This window comes from Platalea leucorodia (genome assembly GCF_965183815.1).
Source record: "Platalea leucorodia genome assembly, chromosome: 13".
Taxonomy (NCBI): Eukaryota; Metazoa; Chordata; class Aves; order Pelecaniformes; family Threskiornithidae; genus Platalea; species Platalea leucorodia.
The window spans coordinates 14,868,446-14,889,491 of record NC_138835.1 but is presented as its reverse complement, the minus strand read 5'-3'; the positions used below and the strand labels follow the sequence as shown (position 1 = coordinate 14,889,491).

The 21,046-nt window shown below is 48.2% G+C and overlaps 1 protein-coding gene across 8 annotated transcripts; it reads right to left on the bottom strand.

Annotated features, from left to right (window-relative positions):
* Nucleotides 1-1,181: 1,181 nt before the first annotated feature.
* LOC309597144 (DEP domain-containing mTOR-interacting protein-like) lies at nt 1,182-19,714 on the bottom strand. 8 transcript variants are annotated; one of them, XM_082326220.1, is made up of 10 exons: nt 19,495-19,714; nt 11,381-11,559; nt 8,078-8,201; nt 6,634-6,812; nt 5,822-6,007; nt 5,298-5,438; nt 4,300-4,370; nt 2,729-2,833; nt 1,336-1,562; nt 1,182-1,218 (listed from the first exon to the last, which is right to left on the bottom strand). In XM_082326220.1, exons 1-9 carry the CDS (start codon nt 19,578-19,580, stop codon nt 1,437-1,439), a joined length of 1,197 nt encoding a protein of 398 aa, XP_082182346.1. In that variant the 5' UTR covers nt 19,581-19,714; the 3' UTR covers nt 1,182-1,218; nt 1,336-1,436. The 8 variants fall into 8 exon arrangements, with proteins under 8 accessions (XP_082182346.1, XP_082182348.1, XP_082182345.1 ...); XM_082326222.1 differs by having other exon boundaries at nt 1,183-1,218; nt 1,336-1,480; XM_082326219.1 differs by lacking the exons at nt 1,182-1,218; nt 1,336-1,562 and having other exon boundaries at nt 1,600-2,833; nt 4,300-4,392; nt 5,822-5,979.
* Between the last annotated feature and the right edge of the window lie 1,332 nt (nt 19,715-21,046).

Below are 21,046 nucleotides of genomic sequence, written 5' to 3'. Positions count from 1 at the left end.
AACAACTGTGAGTACATTGACAAATGGCTTAATAGATTGTCTGGTTTCACTTAGGGGCTGGAAGGACCCCAGTGGATTATCAAGGCAAACATCTCGCTTGGACCATGTTCCAGGAACGCTGTGCTCCAAGTCGTCCTATTACCTCCGCACCAGCGCTGGGGGAGCACATATCCCTTTATACCAAGGAAAAAAAAGGCAGCCAGCAGTAATACAATACCTAATATACAGCTGACACTGGATTTTCCAAGAAAGTCAGCTCCCACTTTAACACAAATCAAAATTACTATTTCTTTTGGGTTTTGTTGTTGTTGTTGTTGTTGGGTTTTTTTGGTTTTGGGTTTGTTTGTTTTTTATTTTTTAAAGACATGGTTGGTGGCCAAAAGAGCTGCACTGAGGGACCTGCCCTAACCAAGAGTGCTGGAAATTATCCTGCTGTACACACAGCATTGCAGGCTAATCACAAGCAGGATGCTCAGCGAACTGGAAAGCAAGAAACCTCCCCAGTTTCTTGTTATCACCTGTTATTCTGTATTTAGTTCACTTCCAGGGTAATCTGTATGTGAATATTCTGCATTGCCTGCAAATGCAGTCATCCTGGGAGCAACAGGGCCTGGGGGGGCTGGATTTTGGTGGCTTTAACTCATTTCTGTTCCCTTCCAGAGTCAAACTTCGACTATGACACATTCCCTTGGGGGCAGACGCTGTTTAGGGTCTCTCCCCCACTGCCTCCCGTCACTAGGTTGGCAGCAGCCTGTGATGTTTGGGACCTCTGCCTGGCTCCATGCCAAGGTGAAGCTGGTTAATGAATTTGTGCCCCCACCCCTTAATAATGCTTAAAAAGCACAATCATGGAAGTCTCACCTGTTCAAGAAACAGCTGGAAAGAGCAACCAGTCCTGACTGTGAGCGTAGCTAAGCCAAGAGAGTAGCAGGAGCCTTAGACTTTCTTTACAAGGAAGCATACATCACTGTATTCATTTCCTTATTTTCTTGACAGAGTCGATGGCATGGCTTATTGGGCCATCTGGAAAGCACATTGTGTTCTCGGTAGAGTGCACAGACAACTCAGGGGAGCTCAGACGTACTCACTTGCTTGGCATCAAACGTCTTGCTGCTTACCAGCTTGTACCACCTGCCTTGCAGCTTGGCTGGGTGAATGGCTTGTCCTAAGGCTTGGTTTCGTGATGTGCTGAACTCTCCCGCTGGCATTAAAAAGGACCTGCAAGAGCTTAGACCCTCTCAAGATCAGGTAGAGACAAATATTTCAACATCAAAATCCGAGACTTGTCCATTAGAATGTATTTATTTGAAAATATAATTAAAATGACTGACTAACATTTCACAGTGAATGGTCAAGCTTGGTCCCTCCCCACAGTCCATCCTTGCTTAGTGGAGTGTCCTGCCTTTCCAAACAGCGGTGGGATGAGACTCCTTCACTCATTCAATGGCTTCCATGACTTCCATCACGAGAGTTCGTGGTCCTGTCATGATGAGGCTGCTGATGGTCTGATAGTCCAGATGCAAAACGTACATACCATTCACTGAGAAAACAAACTGGCACACCTGCAAGGAGAGAAGGGCAAGTTACCTCCAGCCGATGCCTTCATGGCAACTTCTGCCCGTGACTGACTAGAGCCAGAGGCTGCAATGCAAACAACTTGCACAAGATCCTGCAATCCCTAAGGCATTACCACTCCATAAGCTACACTAATAACCACTGTGCTACGATCACAATATCATAAAAAAGGGACCAAAGGGATTTAGACTGTGAGCTAACAGAAAGAGACTCATTTATGAGCAGTGGTTCATTTCACAGATGGAAATGAGGCACAACATTAACACCTAGCAATCTGGGAGCAAATGAGATTAGGGAAGGAGAAATTAACTGGGCTCTTGAGTAAACGAAACAAATTCAATCCTTCCAATCCTGCCTGAAGCAAACAAGGAGTCACACTCTGCCTCTGAAGAGTCCCATTATATCAAATATCCATGTGACTTTAGACTCATATCAGATTGTAGAAATTAATCCCTTGTTGCTGGGGTTTTTATAGGGAACTGTGAAACTCAACATTTCTTCCATTCATGCCTAAAACTCTACACACAAAACCCATACATGCCTGGGTCTAAAATGAGTTTCAAGACCTCAGTTCATTTCACCTGAGCTGGAAATACTGAAAGTTACTTGATGAATCAAATCAGGGCATCAGTCTAAGGTTATTAAGCTTTCATGTATATGGAAAATAGTTCCACGTGGAACTACGTTGTTAGTAGCAGAGAAACGCAAAATGCGTTACATCTCAGGAGCTGTGAGAGCAGGTGATTCAGGATACAGCTCTGCTCCTTCCCTGCTTCACTGGGGTTATATACAGTTACCAGAGCTGAACTGGGAATTCACTGCTTTGTTTTTAGCAGCTCCAACAGTTTCGACAGCTCCGAAGTCTACCACAGGGACAGCTTAGTTTTGACAGAGTTTTCCAGTTTTAGCTGCCCACAGCCCCGGTGCTGCCCTGGCAAAAGTCAAATCCGCCGCCGTGCAGCCACGCGCAGTGCGCTTTGCCTGCGGAGAGCATCCTTCCCTCCGCCGCTCACAGCGCTGCCGGAGCTCCACGTGCCGACTCCATCCGACTGATCTCCGCTGCAGGCATTATCACGGAGGATGTGTTCAGCCTGAAAAGCTCAAACAGGACATAAGTCCTGCCTCCTATTAAGTCGCCACGAGTAAGAAGTACCTTCATCCCTGCAGCAGCAGCGGGTCCTCCTGGGTCCACTGCCTGGATGTGGCAAGGTCTTCCTCCTCGAACCACGAACCCCCAGCCCACTGCATCCCCCACAATCTACAAGCAAAACAAAAGGGTTTTAAAAAACCAAGGAGAGCGCTGGATAGAGGAGATACAAGAGTTCCTAGTGAGACGGAGAGCTTTGCTCATGATCCTAAACAGTCATGGGTGGGTGAGAAAGGGCTGTGCACCGAGATGCAGAACCACAGATTAACTGCTCTCTGCAAAGCTGCTTTCCAATTAATATTCCCTGCCAGCAAGTGCAGAAGAGTGAAGCACAGGCAGCACGAAGCTGAAGCGCAAGGCATGCGCCAAGAGCACGTGGAGAACATTTCCAGAGCACGCACGGGGTGTCTCTTCCTTGGCACAGGAGAGCATTTCCAGGGTGGAAGTAGCCACCCTTAATTTTTACCCACTCTGATCTCAGTCTGTCAGAGCAGTTTGCTGTAATACTGTGGCCATCTGATGTGACTGAAAGAGAAAAGGAATTTCCAAAGGACTTTGCACATTATCCATATAAATAAATAACAGCAACTGCACAGCTAAGCAGAAAGAAATAAGCCTTGAATGCCCAGGCTGGCAGGGTTGAAGGGCAGGGCAAGAGCATTCAGGAGAATGGCACGTCCTCATACATGCCACACTAATCACCAGCTTTATCTTTCTTGCTCCTTCCCACCAATTTCTACAGCACAGTTAATTTGGGAACCTGATCGACAGCTCCTCTGTAACCCCACTTGTGTCAAACCAGTATGGCAAGACAGCCCTCACGCTTCCTAAACTGGCCACTGTGAGATTCCCCCTTTCAAAGGCAGGCAGGAAAGGGCTGAGAAGTTTTACCCAAAAATAAACAAGCACGATAGGATCTGCAGGGCAGGAACTGTCTTGCAACATTTACACCCAGCACTCTCCAGCCGTGCCTTGACTGGTCCTACAGCTTTAGAAATAACTAGAAAAGCAAAAGCCCAAAACTCAGGTTGTCTGCAGCATCCTGGAGATTTTGCAGGGTGTTTATTTTGTCCATGAAAAAAGCTCATCATAAGAAAGGCAAGAGTGACCCTCGGATGCTCCCCGTTCAGTGCTGCTCCGTCAGATGCTGATGGATCATATCAACACACCTGATCTGCAGCAGGAACCCGAAAGATGCATAAAGCCGTGCATAAAGGTGAAATCTGTGTGACAGAGGATGGGTGTCAAAGTCTCAACTGTCACAAGACTTGACTGATTCTATAGTTTGTATGGAGCTGGATGAAACATAAGCCGGCATTTTTCTGTCCAGGAAACATTCTCTTTCCTGATCTACCCTTTTAATATGCATTAAACTAAAGCAGAGGCTGCACACATTTCCACCCACAAGAATATCTGCAGGCATTGACCCACTGAGACTCACCAAGAAAGAGCCATGATGATGTGAGATGCAATCAAGGTTTCAACATACAGAGGTCAGAGCAGCAGACAGCTATCAAAGAGCAGTCAGAGAGCTCGATACTGTTGGGTTAGCAACACCATTCACTATGGTCACTTACAGTTAGTGTTTTCTTGATGTAGGGGGCCCCAGGGGACAGGAGTTCTTCATTGGTGACAGGTCTCTTTAACACTAGAGCAGAAGGTGACAGATCCTGTCAGAATCAAGGGTTTCATACAGTGAAACCTCTAACAAGGGGATTGCCTGGGGATTGCCATGGGCTGGAGAACAGATCATAGAATCATAATCATGGAATTGTTTAGGTTGGAAAAGACCTTTAAGATCATCAAGTCTGTTAACCCAGCACTGCCAAGGCCACCACTAAAGCATGACCCTAAGCACCACATCTACATGGCTTTTAAATCCCCCCAGGGATGGGGACTCAGCCCCTGCCCTGGGCAGCCTGGGCCAGGGCCTGGCAGCCCTTTGGTGAAGAAGTTTTTCCCAATACCCAACCCAACCCTGCCCTGGCGCAGCTTGAGGCCGTTCCCTCTCGTCCCATCGCTTGTTCCTGGGGAGCAGAGACCGACCCCCCCGGCTCCAGCCTCCTTTCAGGCCGTTGCAGAGAGCGATGAGGGCTCCCCTCAGCCTCCTCTTCTCCAGGCTGAGCCCCCCCAGCTCCCCCAGCCGCTCCTCCCCAGCCTTGTGCTCCAGCCCCTGCCCCAGCCTCGCTGCCCTGCTCTGGCCACGCTCCAGCCCCTCTGTGCCCTTCTTGGGATGAGGGGCCCAACACTGAGCACAGGATTCAAGGTGCAGCCTCACCAGTGCCCAGTACAGGGGGACGATCCCTGCCCCGGTCCTGCTGGCCACACTATTTCTGATAGAAGATGTTAGAACCAGCTGTAGTTACTGCACACAGAAATCTTTGCATTCATCTCAATGTTTTTCAAAACACTTGCACAACTTCTCAAATCAAGACTCAGAGGTGAGGCTGACCCTCTCCTCCTGCAAGTCACCAAGCTGACAGTGGATGGGTTTGGACCTGAGGCCTGAGCTAGCCCATGCCCTGAAGGAACAGATGTCTCCTGTGCAACGACAGGGCAATGCAGAAGCCCAGACCTGATTTGGGGTTGCACTCAGCCACAGGAGGGAATACCAACGTAGGAGTAGTGCCGAAGTAGGGGTTGGAGTTTCCAGCGAGGGAAGTGATGCTGCTCCTTCGAACTGCTGAGACAATTTTGATCTCCTTGTTGGTCTGGACTGAAAAAGGCAGAAATAACAATTACCCAAGGAAGGAACAGACTAGTTTAAAACAACAAACTTCCCCCACCAGCCTGACCCGCATCTGAAAGGTAAGCATGCACTGAAGATGGCATTTTTGCTTAGAAAGAGTAACACTAGCTTCAAAGAAAGATCAAGAGCTGAGTTGATGGTGAGTTGAGTTATTTTCCTGGGACAGGGAGCTGTGATAGAGACTGCCACTGCATCGTGACATCCACCCCAAACCAGTGGCAGGGGTGGCTACTTCATGGCATGCCTGGAGGAACACCCTACGCTCTGCTGGAGCAACACTCTCAGCTCAGGGATACTCCAGTAAAATAATCCTTGCTTTCAGACCCTTCCACAAACGCATCCACAGTTACCAGAGAGAAAGCTGGTGTTGCCGGGGTCCGGGTTGAGCTTGCGAAGACAGAAGGGGCTGTCTGGGCTCTCAGAGAGGGCGCGAGAAGAGTTCTCGTTGAGTAACTCTGTGAGACGACGCCTCCGTCGAAAGTTGATCCAGAATTGGTAGAGGATGTCACTGTCAAAGAAGTGATGCCTATTGGAGACTAGGAGAGAACAAGGGAGGAGGGAGAGGCTGAGGGGGTGCAAAAAATATATAGCAAATATACTGAGGGACCCAGATTAATTGCTTTTAATGCCTCTGTGTCCTACTGCAGTTTTTCTGACTTTTTGAAAATGCTACCTGCAGGGAAGGAGGAACAGCAAGACCACCTCCCCAGCAGATGCCATCTCCCAGGGGTGCGCTACCGAGACACAGACCTCCACCTGCCGCTGTCCTAAGAGGCTCAGAGGATTCCCTGCCTTCCGAATTGAAAGCGTAATTCCTGCAGATGGTTATGATCTCCAGCCAAGCAGAGCTGAGCATTACATCCTCACAACCCGGCCCTCCAAACCCAGGGGTGAATCCCAGTCCTGCAGCCGGAGGCTTTGAAGAATTGAAGAGCAATAGCTCAGATTTCAACTCAAAGCCTTTGTGGGTGGTGGAAGATCGCTCCGATTTCAAAGGTCACCAGCTCCAAACATAGAACTAAAAGGCCCCATTGCCATCACCAAGTGGGCACTTGACCAGCACTTGTTGCATGACATGAATGGGGATTTGTTCCTAGCGCAGCCTTGACAACTATGCTCATCTCTTGCTTTCCATCCCGGCTCCAGCCAGGCCTTCACTCACCATGCTGAATGATCCCATGCTCCAGCAGCGCTCGTCCCAGCTCCACCGCTTCCTTTCGGTTCTCTGCTTCTCCCTCCTGAACGAGCCAGTCAATCATCTCGCAGCCCAGGAAAGTCCTCTGGTACTTCACCGAGTTCTCCTCTCTCACCTTCAGAATTGACTCTTCCACGCTCACCAGCCTGGCACAGAGGTGGGACAAGGCTCCCGTGATGCTGTACAGCCCTGCCATCCCACGCGGGTGCTGCAGCCAGCCGAAGAAAGGCCAAGAGAAGCGGGCAAAGCGTTACAGCCAAAACATTGCTGCCTGGGAGCAGCGGGAAGGGAGGGAGAAATGCAGAGCTGCAGTCAGGCAGCTCTGTAAATCTTCATCACCGCGGAGGAAGCAGCTTCAGCGGAATCAGTTCAGCTGTGGCCTCAGCTAAAGACCGCAGGGGAAAGCCAAGCAAGCAATCGAATGCACACAACAAATGGCATAGTCCGAATTGATGGAGAAGGTGCATTTCAGTAAACACATATTCAGTTTGCAGCATATGCGAGAGCTAAATCCAGTGCCTCCACGAGAGGGTGCAGCGGGCTCAGCCATGAGATGTGCTGGATGCTCTCCCCGGTCCCACCGCCACCATGGCCGAAAAAAAGCGAAGTACGAGCGATGCACATCTGCCAGAGGGTCATGGAGACAGCTGAAATCACCGCCCACCTGGCTGAAGGACTTCTCCCTCAGTGCCAGTTTGTGAATCTGATTGCCAGGGTTTGAGGACGGGGAAGATGTGAAGAGGGGTGTTAAAGGGGTCCAGAGGAGGGTCTGGGGTTCAACCCAGTCTAACAAAATGACTCGTGAGGTGCCAGGGAAGATGGCTTGGATTTAGAACCAGAAACAATCAACACAAAGAAAACTAAACATTTGGAGATGGAGGGAGTTTTCTTTGCTGTCTGAGAATTAGTTCTTCCATTACAAACTTTGCAAATAGGCTAAGCGAGGTGCAGGGATCCAGGCCCATGAGGGCCCTGAAGATCCTATACCCCGCTGAACCTGGTGGGACACAAGTCCTAATAGTTCTGGTGGAAGCGGCTCACCCAGGGGGGTGGGGGAGTGCTGGGAACAGCCACTGGACGTGCCCATCCCAGGAGCGCTCCAACTGCAGCCTGGACCCTAGCGCTGCCCTGTACCAGATCCCAGAACCTGCACTTGGGTTGGAGCCCTTGAAAGCATCCATGAGTTCAGAGTACAGCTCCTGTCCCAGCCCCAAAGGGGTCAGTTGTCCTGTGGCTGCGACAGGGCTCAGGAAAGAGCATTTCCCAACGCTACAGCACAGGGTACAGAGAAGGAAAAGCCGACTGTAGTTGTGGCTTCCAGCTGTAGAGCATCATCAGCAAGCACAGCCAGCAGACCGCACTCCCGATGCCCCTTGCTCAGAGTTATTTTGCAGGGGAAGGACTCACGTACTTCTCGTAAAGACTCTGCCCTCTCATGAAGACCTTCACGTCCTTACTGAGAGGGAAGGTCCCGTCATCCTTGCGGAAGCGGTACAGCAGCTTGGCATCCTTGTAGTCCGAGTGCTCGTCGCAGACTGAAAGGAGTTCAGAGCAGGAATGTCAGTGCTGCGGGCGTCTGTCAGTCTGTAAGGGACAGACAGAGCTGCACAGAGCACAGACTCAGCAGGGTGTTATCTCCAGGTTAAAAGCTAGGGGGGCTGCATGCGATGTCCTTCTCTATGCCCCTCGTACCATGCAGCAACCAGCATCTGAGCCTTCGGTCCCCAGATGAGGTGCTTACAAATGCCTGCAGCCCGTGCTGGTGGGAGAGGTCAGTTCCACTGAACGGACCTTGGGAAAGCTTGAGTTTGAGTCTACATTTTGATCCAGACACTAAAATGTTCCTTAGAACAAACTGGGAAGTTTTGGGGGTTTTTTGTTGGTGGTGGTTTTTGGGTTTTTGTTTTGTTTTTAGTTTTTAAATTTAAATGTTGATGTTTTGGTTTAGACTAAAAGAAAATAATGAGAATTGTCTCAATCAGCTTTTTTTAGAAAGCTACTGCCACATGTAAGTAAACTTGGAGGACAGGAGGAAAGAAAAAAAAAAAACACTGCATCCAAAAACCCATAAAATCACCTCTGTCCCTGTCAAAAATACTTGCAAGCCAAAATGTATAACACCACCAACTTTTCCACACCATTTTGTGCCAACGCTGCCCAATTCATTTGCATGGCAAACTGATCTCAGGAGAGACATTTTTCTTCAAAGCTAGGCACATACAACTGGAATAATCAAATCTATATAAGAAGCCTGTTTTATCTTGGGGATGAGCACACAATCTGTAAATGCATGGCTGTTAAGTGCATGCAAGATTTAGCAGGCAAATATTTGGGATACAGCTTTGAGAAAAAATTGCCTGCAACAGATTCCTAGACTACAAGTCAAAAAAAAAAAAAAAAAAATTAGCCCCAAAAAATCACAGTCCAGCTCTTAAATCAGTCAGCCTGCCTTTCTTCAAGTCCACCCATCTGAATCAAGGAGAAACCTCAGCAGTAAAAAAAAAAAACAGAGTAAAGAATATGCCTGGAAAACAAAGCAAATTAGTCAAAGGGTAAAAAAAAAACCCACAAACATTTCCTCGCTAAAGTAACATAATCCACTAGAGTGAAATTCAAAAGATGCAAGATATTTCTTGTGAAAATTTTAACACTTGTTCATTCTTCTGAGCAGACTGGCAAAACTTCATTCCCCTTTTGGCGAGCAGCTCAATGTTAAAAACTGTCAGATTATCCGGAGGTCATCATTCCTCCTGCGCAGTTGTCTTGGTGTGAAATGAGGACGCTAAAGCCCGTGACTCACCAAGCAAGAAGGCAGGTCAAGAAGGTTGTTTTAAAAGAGGAAAGTTTGCATCTTAACAACTGCAAGGAGCAACAATTCGGATATCATTGCAGCTGGGAATTGAGCATAAAACCTCACAGGACTGCGCCCATAGAAAACCAAAGCACTTTTGCTATTTGAAGACCAATTTCAACGCGTTTCCAGCATGTAATAGAATAACAGCTCAAACCACATCAGACCGTTAAGAGGCAGCACAGACAAGGATCTTCATGAGATAATTATCGTCTTCTGGATCCCAGCGGAGAAGAGGGCAAACAATTTAGACAGCCAATTGCAAAGCACTTAGCACAGCGCTGTGGTTAGCAGGCAGCCCCGTTTCCATAGGACTAATGAAAATTAACGGTCATAAGGCAAGTTGGAAAGTCAACTTCTGCGTCCTGCCAGGAATTATCACAGAAGCAGGAGGGACGCGTCCGCGATAAGCAATCAAAACAGCACTGGTACCCAGTGCTGCACAGGTTTAATTAACTAATGGATTTATTTGAAACTGTCAGCTGGCGAGATGGAAAAATAATCAGTTTTAAGTGTTAATGGTTACTGAGAACTCACTGTTTCAGCTTTATGCTTTTGTGATAAAGCACAGAGGCAGTTTATTTTTATTCAAGGTAGCTTAATGTAAAGGGCATTAACCTCGGCAAGTAGAGATGGCAACAAAGAGTGTTTGCATTGAAGTAGTCCAAGGCAGCTATTTCTGGACCCTAGAGAAGAGGGGGGAAGAGAGGGCTGAGTTTGGTATGGCTGTCATCTGCTTCTGCCTCCTCAGCTTCATCCTCTTGTGGCAAACTACCACCAACTCCAGGTCACCATAGCCCGTGTCCCAAAGACTTGGAAGCAAGAGGGCTCAGCCAAGAGTCAGCAGCTCAGCCACAACCCTTCCCATCGAGGGCCGTGGTCTCCCAGGCCTGTTTGAAAATCCAGGACTTTTGTTCCTGATTGGGCCTGAAAATCACATGGAGAGAAACGGCTCTTCGCTAACATGAAGCGCTTGTTTCCCGTTGTTATATCGGGACCAAGGGCTGGACCTTGGAGATTGCTCTGCAGCTCAGGGACAGGCAGAGACCACAGTACATGACCTGAGTTAATCCAAAACTGTTGGAAGTTCCAAAGAATTTTTAAAAAGAGCAAGGCCTGAATACTAAGAGCTGGGCTTGAGCACCAAGCTGCTTTTTTTCCCCTCTTCCTTCCCCCCCCCTCCTTTTTTTTTTTTTCTTTCTTTTAACAGGTTCCACAGGCAAGCCCTTGAAATGGCATCACACACTTAATTCCCAAGGGAAGCATTCCTACAGGATTGCTTCAGCCCCAGGTTTACAGGTACCAGCTGACTTTTTGCTTTGAGTGGTGTTGACTCCACACCCCTACTTGTCCCACCCCAGCATGGATGGGGAAAACTGAGGAACGCTGGGCTCTTATGGTAAAAAAATAAAAAAAATCAACTTTCCTGCAGATGTGAAGCATGTGTTATCATTCAGCTTCCTCTTCTGCATGACATAAACATGAGTTAGACCAGCTTCTGTAAAAACATCCACCACCGGCTGCCGACGCAATTGCTGTAGGGCAATATAGGTCAGGCATTACTGAACTTGCTGTCAATTAAAAGCCACTTCAGACACTGTTTTACCAGTGCACAGCCCACGTCCTTTTTCTCTGGGGCAGGGAACTGGCACATCCCCCAAAACAACACAGCTTCACACAGATCCAACCCCATACAGCCTCGTGCCTGCCCATCATCTCCCAGCTTCTCCAGGAGCCCTCACCCATAGGAAGGTCATGAACCTGGCCATGCTTCCATATCCTGGGCTGATGGACACACGTGGTGACCCGAAAGACAGCCACCTCCCTGGGGAGGCTCAGCAGGTAGCAGAGAAACCCACACACCGTGATGGATGATGTAATGGTCCATCAGCTTCTGCATGAGGCGGATGCCCGTCTCTCGGTCCGGTGCTTCTTTGTGGTCAATCAGCCAGTCTGTGAGCTCCTTCGCCACGAAGCAGTTTGGGTATGTTCGGAGGTGGTAGCGTCTGTCCTTAATGAGCTTCCCATCGTGGAGGCGAAGCCTAGAAAGAAAGGCAGCCATTGAGCATAGCTGGTATTACAGGGGAACTTGCATCTGCCCAGCTTGGAGAAATCACCGATTATTTGGGATTTCTGGCAAGCACCCATCGACATAAGTTCAACCAAACCTCTTTGCTTTGCAAGACTGCATCAGTCAATCCTAAGGAGCCTCCCTTCATCATCCCCTTCTCTCCTACTATCACTACGCAGGTTATAGAATTGCCTGCACCAGACGTAGCCTGACCCATACGTGTCTTTTTGTTCTCAACAAGCCTCTAAAAAATACACAGCAGCTAACTGGAGTTTGTGAAGAGGGTCAAAACACAGAAAAAAAAAAAAAAGTACTTACATTTGTCATCTTGCCACGGTTCTGTGTCTAGTTCTCCTTCCCCATAACCATGAAAGCAGGAATGTAGCTGCCCCCAGGACAAACTCTTAGTCATAGCTCAGGGTGGGAGCGGTAACGGGAGCACTCATTTCTCCTGTGTGTGTCTAAGAGACGAGTGCCAGGCGGACCCCATGCACTACCTCCTAACCCAGGTACCCACTAATCCACAGCAACAGTCCTGACATTTTCTGGTTCAAACTGGGATAGGCTGGGACAGAGTTTACGAGAACAACAAGCATCCTATCCTGAAAACCCTGACGTTACGGCTAGTTGGTGACTCCAATGGAAAGATATATATGGGTGAAGGTTACTCAGGTGAGTATGGCTTTGACTTTTAAAAGGACCTTAACAACTGAGCAAGCCACAGGGCACAGAGATCTTATGTGTTGAAGCCAAAGCCAACCCAGCTTGGCAGGAGATGTGTCCAGGAGCCAAACTTTTGCCCTGTAGTCATAACTGTTCCCAAAATACTAACCCTGGAAAATGCCCAGTGCACGCAGCAGACTGAGAGGGGAGATGTTTAATTAATATCTCCTCTGTAACTCCAGGATGTTGCTGGTTTCAAATTATTCATTTCAATTCACAGTTTTGCCCCAGGCCAGCGTATTTTACAAAGGTATTAATCACTGCAGCCTTTTTAAATTTAATGCCTCATGTTCTTTTGTTCTTTTTGAAGAAGTTATGTGTATACCACATCACGTTGGACAATAGTTTCAGGCACCATATGAGAAGTTTTAAATATCCTAAAAATCTATCAGGTAATAATGGATTATCTTATATTGTAGGACTTACAAATACGAGGTTCTCAAAAGTCTTAAGGTAAAAACTTTTGTTGAGTGAAGATTTAGTAATTGATTGACGTAATTAATGCTCAGGCTACTATGAGTCAGAATAACTCTACATAGTTTCAGACCGTCCAGGTAACTAAAAAACTAAACCAAAGATTCATGCAGAACCAGCTCCTGGTCTTGCCTTTGACTGGCCTCCCTCAAACACTGAAGTCCATATTCAGTGTTTTACTCTCTCTACCTGGAAGATTCATTCCCGCAAGTGACCAGCGGTCATTCCGCATGTGGATTTTACCCAAACAGAGCAGTCCACCCTACAACAGACAGCTGCTTGCTATTTTTAGAGTTTTTAGCTTTTTCCTTTATTTCACGGTCCGCTGTCAAAATGCAATCAGACCCAGGCAGCAGCAACCGCAGAGAGGCTCCCCACCCCGACATCCCTCTGCTGTGGGAGAAGACAAGCAGTCATTTTTATATGCTTGCTTTCCTTAGTAATCAGCAAGTGGGATGCCACTTTAGAGGCGTGTTTGGTAGAGATAAGAAATGTTTAACCGAGAGTACTCTATTGCTATCAAGAGTCTGCAGGAGTCTATAAAGACTATATATACACACACATGCATATGGACACACACACACACCCCTTCACCCACAATAACACATAGACCATAATCACACAGCACCTGAATGGAAACTGGTTGGGAGAATACTATTTCCCCTATAGGTCTTTTTTTATCACGTTTCAGAATACTGCAGAAAACACACAGATCTTGTAGGGGAAAAAAAAGAGAAGAAAAAAGACTTTCAGCAAATAATACTACTAAAACCTAGGATTTAAAAAAAATAAAAATGAAAAATACACTTATTCTGAAACTATTCTATTGGGAGCAACTGCCAGGATAGGAATTAAGTGGTATTTAAGTGCCTCTGGAGCAGCAGTCTCTTGGACCTTCTTTTTTTAAGTTTGTGACGTTTGCCCTCTTGCCCGCAGAGCCAGGGCAGTGGAAGATGCACAGCTTGAGTGTCCTTGTGGTCTTTTCGCTTTCCCCTTGTTTACAGTTTCCCATCAACCATGAGACGACAAATTCTGTCCTTCAGACGCAGAAGGACATAATACCAACTGCGTCTTCGAACAGTTCAGCTGACGCTCTCTAGAAACCAGTCCACGTACGATGTTGCAAAAGCAAAGCCAGTGAAACTATGAGTAGTTTACAATCGTGCTTCCAGATAAAAAAAAAAACTTAAGGAAGGATGTATAATGCAATATAGTGAGTTTTCTAGATGCCAAAACCTACCCCATGTACATACTACTACTTCAAAAGGAAAAAAAAAAAAAAAAAGCAGAATAAGACAAGGAGAAAATGCTTGCTGGAACATGAGAGCGGACTCTTATGAAACACTCCTGGCTTGGCAGTGGCTGCGCTTTCACGTGCGTTTGCTTTGGGTAGGCTGCGTTGGGTAAGCAAATTGTTTCTTTGTCAAGGTCACTAGAAAGACATCATTATTCATCCTGTGTAACCTTGTCGAAGGGGACATCCGCAGCAGTGTAAATAGAAGAGAAAGAAAAGAAAAACACATACAAACCTCTAGGGAATCAAGAGTTTAAGTCACTTCAGCAGTTACAAACACAAGTTCCCTGCTCCTCTGGCAGGCCAGCATTTTCCCAGCAGCGTTACGGGTGTCCACTGCTGGAGAGCAACCCCAGGAGCTCCTCTCTTGATTACTTCTGTGTGTTCACATTTCACACAATTTCAGAAGTGAGATTCTAAATCAGAGGCTTACTCCCAAGCAAAGGGCTTTCTGGTGTTGGAAAAGGTGCTGCTTTTACTGTGTCATAGTTGCACAGCCAGAGCAATCCCTGAAGCGATAGATACTCTGCACCAAGAACTTGCACGTGCCTGCATGGAGTGGGAACGTCTCCCTGCAGCGCTCTCCATCACCTCCTACCCATGTAAGCAGACCTTGAGCGTCTCAAATGCCAAGGTGGATCTTTCAAGGATATTAACTCTGGTTTGCATTCCCACAGCAGTTAAGAACACATGAATGGCCCTGGAAAGATGCATCATCCGAAGGATCTTTTCTGTTCCTATCTTTAGAGAAAAAAAAACAACCAAAAACAAACAAAGAAAAAACATACAAAAAAAATCCACCAAAAAACCAAACGAGCAAAAACCTAAGTGCTCAGTAAAAGGCGGCAACAGCTACAACAGCATATCTGCAAAATAGCTGCTGGAGAGGCACATGCAGGCAAAACGACCACTGCAAACAGGCTCAGCAAAACCCAGTTTGCTGCACTCCCAGTCTGCAAAAGCACCAGTACAGTCCGGGGGAGAGGGGAGAGCTTTGCACGCCTGTGGCAGCCTGGCTAAAGTGGTACAGAGACATTTTATTTTCCTGCTTGTATTTAAATGTACATATAGGAAAAAGGGATTTAAATCTCAAAAAGAAATCCCGGCAAGCACAAATCTACTTCTCAGTCCTCACTTCCAGCAGTGCTGAAAATTTAATGATAGGCATTTTAAGGTCATTCTGATCACGAAGTCTGGTCTTTTGAATAACGGAGCCCAGAGGCGTTCACCTGGTGACCGCCACATCAAGCAGCGTCCCAGGATTCCTCCAGGAAGACATCCCCACTTCAAAAGATCAGAGTTCAACAGAAAACCACCAAACCTCCTGCGGACACAAGATTTTGGCCAGGAACACCAACTTTGGCATGTTCAGCTACACACCTTGAAGTGAGCCCAATTTCCAGAGCATCAAGGTATGAGCACTTTATTTAACATCGTCTCAAGTTTGAATATCCAAATAAAACACTCAGCGCCTTTGAAAATTTTGGACAGTGGCTGAAATCAGTTTTCTTCTTCATAGGAGAAAACCTTCCTTCTCCTCTCACTTTTTTTGTCCAAGACATAAATTTACCAAGTACATCTTACATTTAAGAGCAGTTAATAGAGCTTAACAGAGCTATTAGAGAACAGCTGGTTCCCTTGACCATGAGGAATACCCAGAAGAGAGTGCACAAGGACTTGTCTATACTTGAGAAATTCAGATTACAGCAGGGTGTGAATTCAAAGCACTGTAGCTGTTCCAGAATATCTCTGTGCAGATAAGCCATTTGTTGCAATTAGAAATGACTAATTGCGCCTCTCTTAGGGAATACCACCCAGGAACATGCAATGCCCAGTCAAACTAGTGTGAGTTTTATGCAAGTTTATATGTCTGAAAAAAAACGATCGACAGCGGGAGATGTGCAGAACAAGTCTGAGATAGCAGCCCTGTCAAACCCAAGACCAAAGTATCAGGGGAAATTATCATCGTCATCTTTTTGATGGGGAGAGACTCAAGACCCAAAACTCCTCTTCCTCCTCGATGGAGTAGAAAGCAGCGTCCCCGTGGAAGCGAAGGGACCCTGGCAGACACAGCCTGAAGCACAGGATCCACTCTCCCCTCGATTCCTTTAGGATCTGTTTTGTTCCCGGCCATCCCCACGAAGCATTCCCTCACCCCTCGCTTGTGCAGCTATTTCTGGCTGGGAAACGCATCCTGACACTGAACAGACTCAGTCCTCTGGCCAAACCAAACTCAGAGGGATTTGCAAACTTGCTGGGAAGCCAAAGAACTGTAAAGATGAAGCAAAGGTTTATTTGGTTAAATACAATAGCGGGGAGGCAGGGCAGGAAGCGGAGAACAGGGAAAAAAAAATGTTTGAGATTTTATGTAGATACAACAGCGTTGTATCTGGTTGCCCAGAGAAGCTGTGGATGCCCCATCCCTGGAAGGGTTCAAGGCCAGGCTGGATGGGGCTTTGAGCAGCCTGGTCTGGTGGAAGGTGTCCCTGCCATGGCAGGGGGCTGGAACCAGGTGATATTTAAGGTCCCTTCCGACCCAAACCATTCAATGATTCTATGATTAATTGCTGATCGAGGTTTACAGAGTCAGGGCAGACCACGAGACTCCTTTAGATACTTCTTGATCCCTTACCTGGGGGAAAGCAGGGGAGCACAATGCAGAGATTCAGCCTCCCCCATCTGCTGTTGCCCGAGGCATCATCCAACCTCTCTGCCTCAGTTTCCCCATTGCTACCTATTGGACATCCAGTTCCCAGGAAGATTCATATCACTAACTCCTTACTTGCCAGGCTGTAAGATCCTCCAAATACAAGAGACAGACTCGAGCGCTCAGGGTGCTCTGCTCTGCATCACTCAATTCTCCTTTCAGCCAGACAAGCTGCAGGGAAGGAGGGGACCAGCTGCAGGCTGGTGTCCATCTCTTTGCCCTCCTCCCCAGGTTTTACACCCCGTGCTGGCCAGGAGCTCCTTCCAGTCTTTCTGCAGTGGGAACAGGCTCCTGCCCTGACCGAAGCAGAAGGATGTGACTGCTGTGTGCCAAGCCACCACCAAAAGGACCCACCTCTCCATCACTGTGAGCGCTGAGTACTCCGGGGTCCTTCCTTGGCACTTAAACCCGTTACTCACGAACACCGCTGAAGAAGAGAGCGGTCCTGCTGGGTGAAACCCACCCGCTCTTCTCCGTGCAACAACGAGCTTGAGCCTTTCAAGAGCAGGTCAGGGGCGTGAAGCAGCCAAGGCTGCCCACGGGCGGATTGGGTCTGCTCCCCGCGCTGCGCTGTTTGCAAAACAGCACGTGTCTCCCAGCAGCGCCGTTTTAGCGTCTGCCGGGCTGCGAGGGGAGAGCTCTCGCCTCTTCTCTCCACTCGTACGTGCTTCATACCCCTCCTGTCACCCCTTCCAGCAGAGATCACCTGCAGCAGGTTCACCCTGGGGTAGCAAACTGAACAGGAGCAGGCAGTTCAAGATTGCAACCTGCTGCGATGGGCTTGGTCTGAAAACTGTCAGATTTTGGGAGCTCCCTAACCAGGAAACTCCAAGGCACTCCAGCTATGGGGGGGAAATATGGGTGCCCCAAAAAGTACATATATTTTGGGTTTTCTATTCAACTTTATCCCAGTCACGCTAGTGGAAAGATATTCCCTCCCTGCACAAACTTGGCCTCCCTTCAGGCTTTTAACATCCTTTTTAAAGGCTCAGGGTACATTCATGCTGGCAATAAGGAGTGAAGTTTCCAGACGAATGTTGGGAGGAAAAAAAGAGTTGGCATTATTGGTTTTCAGAAGAGTGTAACATTTGTACTATGCCTTTACCTTGCTTATAAGAAGTAGCACAGTGTGCAGTGTACTAGAAGAGCTCTGTTCACAACCAGATTTATTGAATCCCCTTCGCCTCCTTACAGTCACAACCACCAGATGGTCCGGGATCACGCTCCCGTCCTGCAAAAGGTGCAAGGAAGCCACGTCGTTCCCCTTGCACCCACACTGATCAGTTTTAACACATCTTGATTATTTTATTTTCTCTCTGAATACCTGACCTCCTCCTTTGGCCCAGGCTACAGGACCCATTTTAAACCTCAGTCACTCCAGAGGAATAAAATACTGGAAATACAAATATGAATAAGCTTGCCCTGCCCAGAAGATGGAAGAAGTCATAACTTTATGTCTCTTGCACTGGGTTATTGAAATGAGGCAAGATCAGCTGCTGCTTTTCCCTATAAGGGAGTTAAGCTTGTTTTCAAAGCCTTGCTTACAACACGGACTGCAAACACCGCAAAGGCAGAAAGGTTGATGCAGCCTCCACCCCCAATGGCAGCTCTCCCAGTCACTAGCTACGGAAAAGATTTAATTTCTGGAGCTAGGACAGTAATATTTGTGAAGGACAATAGACTGGAAATGTGGCTAACCATCACCACATATTTAAAATCCAGCCACTTTGGGCATGGGCTGTGTTTTCAAGATAGGGCAGTAATCCTTAGTTGGAAGTTATCAATCCTTGATACAATACAAATAATAATGCTAAAGCTAACGTGACTCACTGAGAACGGACAACATCGCAACACAGAGCTAATTTTAGGAATCTGATGCTAGCAAACTTGGGCTCTGGGCTCTTTACATTATTCAAGGATATATTTCCTATTTTCCACCCACGTTTCAAAGCAAAGCAGGACGACTCCAGATACAAACAGGCAAACTCTGCTCAAGAGCTAGAAAAGCCTGCAGTCGCCTGCTTAGAAGAAGGGGGGAGGGGGGGGTCTGACCCCAGCTACACAAGGAACAGGTTTTCTCAGTGACACAGGTTTTCTTGCATAGGAGAATGTATTTCTGTCTTCATAAGAAAAAAAACCTCAGAAGTTGCCCAAGAACTGGGACTACAAACCAGCAGAAGTTCCCAAAAGTGACTTTCAAGAGAGGGAAGACCCCACGTGTTGCTGTGCCAAACAGTTCAGGTGCACGGCACCCATGGGACGAGCTCCCAAATCACCCCCGAAAGTCCGAACGCCCCCGGAGGCGGTGCTGTCCCCATCCAGCCAGGGACCAGGGACCTTGGGGAGGCTGCTCAGTGTCACCACATCAGGCTCTGGGTTTAGGGGAGGATGCAAAGGGATTAGAAAAATCTGTTGGCATCTAAAGCCACCTGCCAGTCCCCTGGCACCTGGAGATGAAGGCAGGAGATGCCCAGAGAGGAGCAGCAGGAGAAGGTAATATGGGAAAGGACCTGGCTCACCACTGGTTTGGTGGGTGAAGGAAGGATCAGCAGATACTGGGGAGGGGGAGACACCAGCACCTGGGGGAAAAGCACTTGCTCAAGGATAAAGCTTTGAGCCTCCTGCTAATGGGGTACAGTCCAGAGCCCCAGGGCTAACCCTGGCCACAGCCCTGCCCCAGCCTGGAGAAGGGCCCCATCCCCTCCTACCTCAGTTGCTCTCCAGCAATCATCACCTCTGCCCTGTAGTGCTGCTCTGTGGCTTTCTTCTTCAGGCTGCTGCTCAGGCTCTCCATGCCGGGCTGGAGGCGGGGAGATGCTCCCGGGGCAGCCCCGCACACCCCATGGGATGCGGGTGACGAAGATGCCGGTCCCCAGCCCGCTCCCCAGCCCGGCTGGCAAGGTGCAGGTAGGCAGCCTGAAGCTGCTGGCTCCAGCTCCCCGCCTCTCCTTCCCTCTCCGTAGCCTCTGGAGGAGGAGCCTGCTGCAGTCTGATCCTGGCTTTGCTGGCTTCTCACCCACTCGCTCCAGCCCAGCTTCAGCCGAGAGCCGGGACGGTGGCAGGTCTGCTTTCCAGCAGGCTGGGGACAGCGTCCTTTCTGCTTGCTCCGTGTAGATGATTCCAGCAGGCTCCGGGCACACACAGGCTGTGGGATGAGTGTGGTTTGATTAGCAATAAGATGGACAAAGCACTTCCTTACGCTGTCACTTTCCTACGAAGGGTTCAAGATGTGCTATTCCCCGATGCAAGCCATGTGGCTTGCTCCCAGCCTCTTCCCTTCCCCTGCTTTCCACCTCTCCCCAGAGTGGGCTGCATCCAACACTTGCCAAAAAGCGGGCTCAGCGCAGCTTGAGCCCTTCCTCATGGTGGCAGCCACCACAGAGGTTGGATGGAGAAGCACAGGCTGTAATTGGCAAGAGCTGGCACTGACGACTCTGGGACTCCGCCGGTGCCAAGCTCTTTGCCTGTATGGTGCTACAGCCTTTAAAATCTACCTCCAGGCACTGGTACCTGCCTCAGCTACTACCAGTCATCGCCATTATTTGAGATATTTTCTGCAGGCCAGAGCTGACCTGAAGGCGATAGTGTTCAGCAAACAAATAGGCAGAGGAACTGGGATGTGGAGATGGTTAATTACATCCATCATTACCATCAGATGCATGTGCAATTATATTTCCATTAGTTAAAGTAGGAGTGAAAAATACTGGCTGTCATAAAGGACCAAATCTCGGAAACACAAAAGAGGGAGGAAGCCTATCAAAAGAGAATCTGGGGAAGGTGGGGGTGAGGGAAGGGAAGGGACTCATGGAATCACAGAATGCCTGAGTTGGAAGGGACCCACAAGGATCATCGAGTCCAACTCCTGTTCCTGCATAGGACAACCCCAAAAATCACACCATATGTCTAAGGGCTCATTAGCTAAAATTGTAATTGTAAATTGTATTAGCTAAGGCAATTCTACTTCAATTTGAAGCCTAATAAAGCAGCAGTAAACTAAATACTGTCTTTAATTAGATCACCTATAGCAGCAATTCATCAGCCAGCAGCTAGTTAGCCAACATCTCCATCGGCACAAGCAGACCCTTCCAGGCTTACCTTCCCCCAACGCTATAATATCGCTAAATCAAACAAACTCGGGTTAGCGGTTCAAGAAGCGCAGCACGCAGCGGCCAGGGCCAGGGTCCGAAATCAAAGGGAGACCTGTCTGCCTCCTGCCCGGAGGAGCAGCGAGCCAGCACGTGGGACCACGCGGTCTTGGCG

What these genes read in the sequence shown, in the direction of transcription:
- LOC309597144 (XM_082326218.1), bottom strand. Translation starts at nt 19,580, where the DNA reads ATGGAGAGCCTGAGCAGCAGCCTGAAGAAGAAAGCCACAGAGCAGCAC. An exon ending in ATTGCTGGAGAGCAACTGAG is followed by an intron (nt 11,560 to 19,494) that starts GTAGGAGGGGAT and finishes CTTTCTTTCTAG; the next exon opens with GCTTCGCCTCCACGATGGGA. An exon ending in GCATGGGATCATTCAGCATG is followed by an intron (nt 6,008 to 6,633) that starts GTGAGTGAAGGC and finishes GTTCTCTCCTAG; the next exon opens with TCTCCAATAGGCATCACTTC.